The sequence below is a fragment of the Mchenga conophoros genome, linkage group LG10 (assembly GCF_057382185.1).
Source record: "Mchenga conophoros isolate Kocher_MC1m ecotype Shallow Benthic linkage group LG10, M_conophoros_male_GT1.1, whole genome shotgun sequence".
NCBI lineage: Eukaryota > Metazoa > Chordata > Actinopteri > Cichliformes > Cichlidae > Mchenga > Mchenga conophoros.
Window position 1 is genome coordinate 35,539,992 of NC_140535.1, and position 10,336 is coordinate 35,550,327.

Below are 10,336 nucleotides of genomic sequence, written 5' to 3' on the forward strand. Positions count from 1 at the left end.
AACAAAAACTAAGTATAATGTCCAATAATCAAGATATCATGTAAGCTCTTTAATTCCACGTGCTTATATCTGTGTGCTGTTCCCTTTTTATAGTAACAGGTAAAAGTGGTTCAGTAAGTAACACAATAAAACTTAAATAAGATAAGTTAGATCCCTTTTGTTGATTATGTCTAATTAGTCTCGCCGCAACTCAGAGAACACAGCGAAAATATGTGAAAATGGGATTTTTTTTAGATGAAATTTGATCACCAAACTCCCAAATCTGAACGTAATGTTAGGAGTCAGAAAGTTGACCAATTTGACTTCGATGAGGATGTTTGAACCGATGAGTCACTGAGCTTTCAGCACGGTGTAAAGTAACACCGTTTTACCAAAATGCATCTTCTAAATGAACTGAGTAACATTCGTTGTCTAAGGTCCAAAGTTGGACAGGTCTAGAGACCGGTTGGCAACCACCTACCAACCACCAGGTGCTACAGAAAAATGTGTTTTAACCAACTGTGAGGTTGCTGGAGGTTGGTAGATGAGCTCAGAGGAAGACACCGACAAGCCTCTTTGTGGTTGGTTTGGCAGGCTGTCGCTCCCAGCTGTGATGTGACTTCTCTTCCTGTAAACACTCGACCAACAAGCCGAGTGGTAAAGCAAACAGGAAAGTGCAACACAAACCTGAAACCTCCACAGTAAAAGTTGCACCTTTTGAAATGTGTTGTTTTCAGTAGTAAGGTACAACTTTTACTTTGAAGGAGTTTCCTGTTTGCCTTTCCCGACCGCTTGGCTCAGTGTGAATGTTTGCAGACATGTTGTCTTCAACACAAACGTGGCAACCAAATCAATCACAGGGAGGTTTTTGGGTGCAGCGCTCCCTTTGCAACCCATTTTCACCCAGTGATAACCAGCAACCAATCACCACTTGGTGGGAATATACATGTACTGATAGCAACCGCAGGTTTCCAGGGGGTCGCTCACCACAAACGTTTGACTCGTGGGTTTATCAAAGTCATTGTTTTTGGTCTGCTGACCATGATTATGTCTCCCAAATTTCATCCTGTAGCTTTAAGACCTGTGTCTCAAGGCAAAAACACGGTTACAGGCTGTTTGACGAAGACAATGGATCCTCTGAGGAACATAAAGTCTCCACAAAAATCCTCTTGTAGGACAGAGTGAGGATAATAACACCGTGCTACCACGGTGGCTTAAAATGAGCATTTAGAGGAGCACAGGTATCAAAAAAGATTTGAAAAGCTCCAGCTTTCTCCAAACGTCACAGCAAAATATACTAACCTTTCCCAAAATGTCAGTTTCATTTTCAGAGGCCGAGCCTGTAAATCTGTGGTGCAGATGAAGACCCCTGTCATGCAGTTTTGGAGCAGAACGATTTAGTGATCCTGGAAACATGCTGAGAAAATGCTGCATGAACATGTCACCTGCTGAAAAACATGAAGAAGATTATCTGAGGTTTCCGTACAAGGGACTTAATAGATGACCAATCAGAAGAGAGTGTGCTTATAGAGAGGCGGGCCTTAAAGGAACATGAGCTCCAAGGATTGTTTGAGGCTGAGGATGAACTCGGGGCGTCACATACGGAGCTGCTGTGAGATGAACGAGCTGCTCTAACAACAGAAACATAACAAGCCCGATTGTCAGGAGTCAGAACAACGACTGAGACTTCGGTTTAAACTGTCACAAGCCAGCAGCTGATTGGCCGTCCCGATGAATGAATCTGACTTCACCAAAAAACCCTCCAACATCTGAGCTCAGTTATGAACATTATTCCTTTCTGTGAATACCGACGTGAGTCCTCCAGGATCATGTCATCGTCGTTTCTCTGGATGGTGCTGATTGGTCAGTTTAGATGAACCGGCAGGTTGTCGCTGACGCAGTAAACAGCTGAGGGGCTGACACGCCCGAGCAGTCAGCCTGGTCCCAGAGAGGCTGAAAGAAGGAGCACTGGGCAGAGACTGTGCGAGGTGTCCGCCGTGCCGTTCTGGCGTTAGGTCAGGTCCTGGACGTCCAGCAGCATGGCGTCCTGCTTCGTCCTCAGCTGGTCTCGTACCAGGAGGTGGGCCACCAGCTCGGAGCTCAGAGCTGGAAAACAAGCAAAGCAGAGTGTGGGCTAACACGAGGCGTTTGTCCCCAGAACAAAGTGGAAGAAATTTCTGAGCCCGGTAGAGTCAGATAGAGGCCACAACAAGGTGAGGCTGAGAGATCAATCAGGTCTGATTATTAAAACCAGACAACTGTGATCAAACGCTCCCCTTTTCACAGAACAGCTCTGATTTTTGTGTCATAAATGAAACGCACCTGTTTCCTTCACTGCAGCACAAAACAGCCTTCAGTCTACAGGCTCTACAGGAAGTAAAGTCTCAGGGCTGTGGAAAGATTACTGACAGCTGCGATTAGCTTCACATCTTTTCTATTCAAAGTTTTAAAGTCTTCACGACAGAGTAAAAGATTCACTATGAGGCTAATGAGGAATGTCATTACTTAGAAAACCAGCCTGGCTTTTCCTGCAAATGGTAAATGGCCTGTATTTGTAAAGCGCTTTACTAGTCCCTAAGGACCCCAAAGCGCTTTTAAACTACATCCAGTCATCCACCCATTCACACACTGGTGATGGCAGCTACATTGTAGCCACAGCCACCCTGGGGCGCACTGACAAATATATAATTAACACAAATATATAAATTTGTTTCTTTATTTTCAAGAACAAATCTGTTGGACGTAAACCTAACAGAGACAAAGTTGTGAAATAAAGATTGACTCTAAATGAAACCCAGATGTGAGGCTGTGAGCAGCACCGTTGTGTTTCCGTTAAAGCTCTGCGTACCGTGAACGTCTCGTTCCAGCGACGCCCTCAAGCTGCCGAGCTGCTGCAGCGAGCGTTCCTGCAGCTCCCAGCGCTCCAGATGTTTCCGCTGGGCCACGCAGCTGCTGCCAGCCAGCCGCTGCAGCAAACACACACACACACACACAGATGAGCTTCAGGTCATCGATCTGCTGGTCGGGCTCGGGCTCGGACTCACCTCCTCCTTCTGTTCGGCCAGCAACTTGTCTCTCAACGTCCTCAGAGCCGTGGCCACTTCCTGTTTCAACCCAGCGGCATGGCAACCATTGTGCCCTGTTCCCTTTGTGACCTGACAGGGTCAGAGGTCAGAGGTCAGACTGTGGATAGCACCTGTTTGTGACTGTGTTTTAACCTGAGCATTAGGAAGTGGTGAGGTAAAGGCGAGCCTGGGTTCAGAAAAACAGCAACAAGACTCGCTGGAGAAACGCTGCCCCCTGCTGGTGACAGCTGCCGTTACGTTCTGCAGCAGATAATCACAAAAAGTAGCTTTAATAACAGTTAGAGTTACACTCCTTGTGCAGCGATGTGTTCAGACAGTGACGAGTGAGAACACGAGTTAGTGCCTGATAATGACTCAGAGACGAAGGAAAGGATTCCCACATGGAGCCCAGAGAACTAATCGTTTAACCCTCAGTGACTTCCAATCAGTGTTTCAGCTTCTTTTTAAAATTTGATCTCTCTGTACAATGGACTCCGAAAACTCTAAGGGTTGACCCCATTTTTCCGCGTGATCGAGCTGTTCTTTATTTTTATTGTTGCCTGGTGATGAACTGATGTTCTCCTGCTCTGGCTGGACTCTCCTGCAGATCTCTGGCAGTAACACTGGCTCGGCTGCTGCTCTCAAATGTTTAGCAGTGTCTAAATATCCTTTGAGAAAAGCTGTGTCCACACCCAGCTTTGCTGCCACTCTGCTAGAGGTTCACAGATCCCAAAAGCTTAAAATGTTCAGTGATTACAAACAGCAACACTGGAAGGTTTCACGAACAGACAAACTCTCCTTTCACTACATGAAACTTCTGAAGCTTAGATTCTGAATCAGTTTGTTGCATTTGCAGTAAAATCTGTCCCTGATCTGTGTCCTGAAACTCGCTGCAGCAAGCAGAGCAGGAAGCACCTTTTTATTGGCCCCCTCCTCCTCCTCTTCACTGTCGCTGTTGTTGATGAAGCACAGCTGCAGGTTTCTGTGGTTGTGAAATCTGTAAACAAATAAAATGCTTTATTTTCTTCACAAATGAGAGGGGAAGAAACGGTCATCAGCTAGCTGCATCTCATGGCCGAATCCACAGACGGTAACGGCACGGCCACGCTCGAATAAAAACAGGACGGCAACCTCCCCGTGACTACGGAAACTCAGTGGTTGCCAGGTGACCAAACTTATAACTTCAGACTGCCAACATGTTGCAGTCAGTCTGTAACAACTGTTATTACAGCACAGCACCACTAGGGGGTGTCATTCTACTATCGTGGTAGGAAGAGAGACCCCAGAGTGAGTACAGCCCGTAGCCCTTACAGTCGAGCTGGCTACTAACTTCTCACCTCTTTGTGAGGAAGACCATATCCCTGCAACGGGCTGACGCCAGCATCTGCCTCACCACAATCATTTATGCGACGCCACACGTTACCGGACGGTAACTTTAGCTGGAATTTACCGTGATTTGAAAACGTTCTGCTGAGTCATCGGATTATCAGAGTTTGGAAGAATTATCCGACCGTATGCATCGATTTGATGCTGGAAACAAAAACATCGCTAATTTCTTGCAAAGATGATGAAAATGCATCTGGAGGCTTCACGGTGGGACCTCGCTAACCAGCAAGTGTTGCTTCCTCCATCCTGCATGATGGAGCACCGGTGTAGGAGCGAGCTGGCCTGCGAGGTCACCGTCATCACTGGGCAACACTTTGACAGATTCAAACCAACAAACACGAACTCAACAAAAAACAGAGATTATCCACGACGCTTCATTACCGTGATGTAACAACTGCCACTCGACACCTCCTGAAGTCTTCCTCCTCCTCTTCCCCCCAGACGTTGCTCCACACTCCATCTGGATTTCCCTCCGTCCTCAGCCCCGCCCCTCTCTGCAGGAAGACAACATAACCTGAGGATAATTCTCCACCGATCACCTGACGACTAACCATCAACATCCAGGACTGAAAAATGAAGCATCAAAAGTTGCAGTTCCCCCGATGACCACTAGATGCTCTAAAGGTGCATCCAGGACTTGGACCGGAAGGTTTAGTCTTATTGGTTGCTGTGTTTGGTTGCCTTAGTTTCAGTATTCTGGTTTAGTTACAGAAGTTGACATTTAGTTGCAGGCATTGCTGGCTTTGCACTGGTTTTGTTGGTTCAGTTGCACAAAAACTTAGTGTAGCACTGTTGCTCTAGTTGCAGCAGTTGGTTTAGTTGCTGAAGCTGAGACTATTTTGTGTTGCTGGTTGCAGGGGTTGGTTTATTAGAAGACGTTGCTGTGTTTAACTGCAGGTGTGAAATAATGTTAAATTGTTATGAAACTACAAATATGGTTCCTACTGGCTTTAAAAACCAACCATGAACTAACGTTGGCCTTTCAAAACTTAGTGAGTGACGCCACAGTGGTCACATCCATCTTTTATATACAGTTTATGTTGACAACAAACCACTCAGACTGGTTTCAGATTTTTCTGTGCAGCAAAGCAAGGGTGAAAGAAAAAAGTACTCCAGCAGCAGCAGATTCTCACCAATCACAGGAAATGTAGTAAAAACTAAAGTGTGATGGGTATTAGCCCAAAAAGCAGCACAGATAAGAGGCTGTCGCCCAGAGCAAACAGGAAACTGATGTTGGGAAGTTCTGAGTGATCGTCGTGTCACCAGAGAACGTATAAACATGCAGCTGTGACACCAGGTCGTTGAACCACCTCCTCCTCCTTGTTTTAGCTCGGTGTGGATTACGGCAGCGGCTCTTCAGACACAACAAACACGATCTCATCCTGTTCAGGATCGAATTAAAAAACAGGGGAAACGGCAAAGACTATCAGGAACAAGCTCCTCAGAGACCTGAAGTAAAGAGCAGAGGGGGGGGCAAACCATGCTGGACACTACATTTCCCACAATGCAACTGAACAGCAGCAAACTAAAAATTTGAAGTGAAGCTTCTCTTTCAACCGGCAATGTTTACAGATGGGCAGTTTCCTGCGCTCAGCTCTGCTGGTTTAATTCTGCTCGTATTCCTGCAGATTTTGCTCTCAGGCTCTAACGCTTAGTTCCAGGTTACAGCCTGAAACTATGGAAACCACAGCTGGCTACGGATTGTGTGTGCTGCCCAACCTGTTGCCCAGTGGCTGCTGAAGGTGGCTGGCTGCTGCTAGGTGGTCGCTAAGAAGGCGATGCACCAAAAACCGCCTTGTTTTTGCTTGTTTTTGTTTTTACTTTAAAATTCGAACTAACTGCTGGAATCTCTCGTGGACATTAGATGAACTGCAGGTTTTGGTGCTTGATTTTTCCTTCTTTGTCCAGCGAAGTGCATCATGGGAAATGTAGTCTTTCCCACTGACTGAGAAACAGAGCCTCAAACTCTGAACATTATCTATAGCTAACCTTTGACCTTTCCCTCCGCTCCTGCTCCTGTTTCTCCAGCTCAGCTATCCGCTGGCTCAGTTCCTCCCAGTGCATGATGGGAAGGTCCTGGTCCAGAGAGGATGCCTCCATGGGGTGATCCTGATGAAGCTCCTTCTCCTCCCCCTCCTCTTCCTCCTCCTTCTCCTCAGACGTCTCTTTCTCTCCCTCCATCCTCCTTGAATGAACCAAAGCAAGATCAACAAAAAGTAAACAATAACATGTGTAAACACAGAAAGCAACAAACAGCGTTGTTTTCATTTTAAAACTCTGAAGACCAAAGTGGAAACTCAAACCTACAGAATGTCTGAGACGATTTATCCACAACACTCATTAACATGTTGCAGTTTTTTCTACTCCTGGATCTGTAAGAAGTCACACAGAGAAATACCTTATATGGTTATCTCAGGCAGCAAAGCCCCACCCATTTGCATTCTGTTTATGAGTGGCAGCCAATAATATGGAAGTGGCTTAAAGAGGGAGGGGCTAAAATGCTGTGCCACCGGTGCATATTTTTGTATCTATTTGATATTAAGCAAATATTGGGCCAGTATTGCCGATACCAATACTAATAATGTGGCAACCTCTCAGTGTGTCATAACATATTTGATAATTCTGGACATAGTTTAATGATCACTAAATCACAGCGAATTTAACTTTCCACAACAAAAGTAGTAGTTTGAAGTAGTAGTAGTTTGAAACTGGGATTTTTTAGAGCTGGAATTTGAATGGTCCTGTCAGTGAAGCCCTTTGGCTCAGCTTCTGCTGTTTAAAGGTTTCACAGGCTGTTAATACAATATACAGTCAAAACACAAAGATATTTATCGATACAGTATTAACATCAATGCTATTCTGTACGTTTGATGAACTGAAGGTCCAGTTTAAGATAAAGAGGGCTTATTTTGAACTTTAACTCATGTTAAGCTACTGTAGAAACCCAGGATAAACATCTGGAGCTGGGACTGAGCAGTGGTGTGAGCTAAAGTTATTAATATCATTAATAACCCAGCAATAATCATGTAAAGCTGCACACATGCCAAATACAATCAATAGAGAGCAATAATTAAGGAATAGTTTCAACAATCTGGTAACGTTTAAATATGTTTACGGAAGATTTATTGGTTGTAAATGATCTGCCCATGTGGTTGCGGGTAGAGGTGAATGATCAGAGTTGTGACTGCTGCTCTCTGAGCCCTCCCGGCGGCTGTGGCTCCGCAGTGTCCCGCTGCTGTCGCGCTGCTCTGGCCGCATGTTGTTTAGGAGCAGCGGGGACACCCCACCTACCAGTCACATCCAGGCGGCTCCGGTTCTCCCCGGCATGTCGCCGTCCGTGTGCGGCCCCCCGGGTGCTCCGTGTGCGCCTCCCGCGAAGCTTCACAGTTTTTTCGGGAACCTCGAGTAAAGCAGCTCAAAGTTTCCTGAAACTATTTTAACTCCGTCTGAGGAAGGAGCACCTCCTCCACCTCCCCTTCCGCTCTCCCAGATTTAACCTCTCGTCTGATCGTTAAAGTGACCGACGGCACGAGCGCTAACGGTAACGGGACGGTACTTGGAGTACTCCGGTGTGCGGGTGCGTGCGTGGGGACTGTTAGGTGCAGTCAGGAGCGCGGTGTGGTTGCTTTAGTTGCAGGAGTTGCCCCATCTTGTTGCTGCTGCGATTAGCTTGGCTGCAGAAGTTGCTGTGTTTAATTGTACACTGTTGTGTCAATGGTTGCCTTGTGTGGTTAAGGTTGCAGCTACTGTTACTATGGCTACTTAGTTGCACCAATTACATAAGCTTGTTTTGCTTTAGTTGCTTTTAGTTTTGGAATATTTGCCATCTTAGTTGCAAATTGTACTAGTTGGTGGTGTTGCTGTGAGTTGCATATGCAGGCATTCTCACTGTGGTTGCTGAGGCTGGTTACAGGTGTTGCTGTAGTCGTGTATGTTGTGCTTAGATATTTGGTTTTGGGGCAGAAGTTGCTGCATGCAGAGGTTGGCCAACTGAGGATGTTGCCGTGGTTGCCGTGGGATGTTGAAATGATCTTTGTTGCTGGATGTGGATCAGAGTTGAACGGAGATTCGCTGAAACACACTCTGGGTGCTTTTCAGTAAAATATTGGAATCTTTTAATAACTTCATGTCTGTGTTGGACTCGGTCCAGGTGCGACTCTGGTCCAGGTTCAGGTCCAGCTGATTCTCTCCTCGTGGGAAACATCTGCACAGCGGCAGTGAAGGGGTTACGGTTGCCGGTGTCCAGTTTCACCATATTTTGGAGATGACGACTCAGCGCAGATGAAGAATTCACAACAACAGAGGAAACACCACAACATTCCTGCCATCGAAGCTCCGTCCTGACGCTCCGTGTTACTGAGCTCAGTCATGAGAACTTCCTGTCTGAGCTGATGAGCATTTAAACATAAAATACTAAACACTCAGTTTTTATGACTTTAACTGAGTTTAACTGCTTGAAGACGCCACCCTGGATGTATGACTGCTTCCTGAAAGTTTAGAGACCAGATTACAGATGGTATAAAATGAATAAATGAATGTCCCTCATTTCTTTTCCATCCATCTGTTAAAGTAAACTCAGGAAAAACAGAACTAATGATAATTAATAAAAAAGACAAACGTGCTTTGTTTAAACAGTTACACCATTTTTTAAATTCATTTTTAATTTTTTTAAGAAACAAATTTTTACATTTATTAAGCAAATAAACGTAGCTTACTTTAGCTTCACATTCAAAGTGTGGTTGTCTGGCTGCACCACGGCAGACAAAAAGGCACTTCAGAGGGTCATTAACATCAATCATTGGACATCCTGAAGGACCTGCGCAGCTGTCTCAGTGTACTCAGAGACCAGGTTACATCAAAAAACTATTTTCTGCAGTATTCGCTTGATTGTTACACCCCAGTCTACCGTCGTGTTTTTTTTCATTGACCACTGACAAAAAAGCCTCATTTCTGCTGTTCAATAACAAAGAAATGTAAACTTTTACAAATGATTGCTTAGCTGTGTCTCTAATCAAACCTCTGTAACTTTGCTCTGCTTCATCTTCAGCAGCATCAGGTAATGTTCAGATGTTGATTCATGGTTTTCTTCTGTTTTTCATCTTTCTGTGTTACCTCAGTTACTTTGACACAAAGACATCTGCTGTGATGCTCACACCTCCGAAGTCTCACAAGTGCCAGCTTTGTGTTTATACATGGATATAAAAATATAGACTGTACGGATAAATGACCAGAATTATAATATTTCTCACTGAATCTGAATTGAATCAGTTATAGAAATCGATACCCAGCCCTAGCAATAGCCCTAATCAGTGCTAACAGCTGGCATGACTGCCTCCCTGGACTTTTGGGGAGCAATAATGTGCAACAAACATCCATTCTAGAATTTATTATGTCATACTTTTTTGCACTTTTATCCACTTTAAATTTTACTGCGTTGTGTTTATTTCTGGCGTGGGACAATTTTCCAATGTCATTGTACTATTGTACTAAATATGACTGAAACGACAATAAAGAGTTATCTTAAAATTGTTTTATTTTAAAATCAGAACCAGACAGTAAAGGAAAACTAAATCACTGATCAAAACCAATACCAATGCTTCATTTTACCACTATAAAATTTAAAGTCATCACTGTTAACATTACAGTCATAAATCTTTTAAGAGATAATTTCACACAGAACTCAACTTCAATTTCAACACCCAGTGTGACAAACACTGATATAAACTACAGCTACATGCTATGATGTCACGCGTTGTTCTGTAGATTAGAATAATTAAAAATGATAATAATGATAAATCGGTGTGAGCTGGATTAACCATTGGACAATAAGAAAATGACCAATTCTTCACTAAATTAAAGGCATTTAGATTTTTTAGTGTATTAAATATCGGTGGACCTTATGTTAA

The 10,336-nt window shown here is 44.4% G+C and overlaps 1 protein-coding gene across 4 annotated transcripts; it reads right to left on the reverse strand.

Annotated features, from left to right (window-relative positions):
• Nucleotides 1-1,852: 1,852 nt before the first annotated feature.
• On the reverse strand, nucleotides 1,853-8,143 carry LOC146566354 (uncharacterized). Of its 4 annotated transcripts, none has more exons than XM_085289982.1 (8): nucleotides 7,722-8,141; nucleotides 6,738-6,802; nucleotides 6,420-6,615; nucleotides 4,812-4,924; nucleotides 3,960-4,041; nucleotides 3,024-3,134; nucleotides 2,828-2,945; nucleotides 1,853-2,085 (listed from the first exon to the last, which is right to left on the reverse strand). In XM_085289982.1, exons 3-8 carry the CDS (start codon nucleotides 6,609-6,611, stop codon nucleotides 1,991-1,993), a joined length of 711 nt encoding a protein of 236 aa, XP_085146108.1. In that variant the 5' UTR covers nucleotides 6,612-6,615; nucleotides 6,738-6,802; nucleotides 7,722-8,141; the 3' UTR covers nucleotides 1,853-1,990. The 4 variants fall into 4 exon arrangements, 3 of the variants coding, with proteins under 3 accessions (XP_085146108.1, XP_085146109.1, XP_085146107.1); XR_014894208.1 differs by having other exon boundaries at nucleotides 1,994-2,085; nucleotides 2,302-2,945; nucleotides 7,722-8,143; XM_085289983.1 differs by lacking the exon at nucleotides 6,738-6,802.
• Between the last annotated feature and the right edge of the window lie 2,193 nt (nucleotides 8,144-10,336).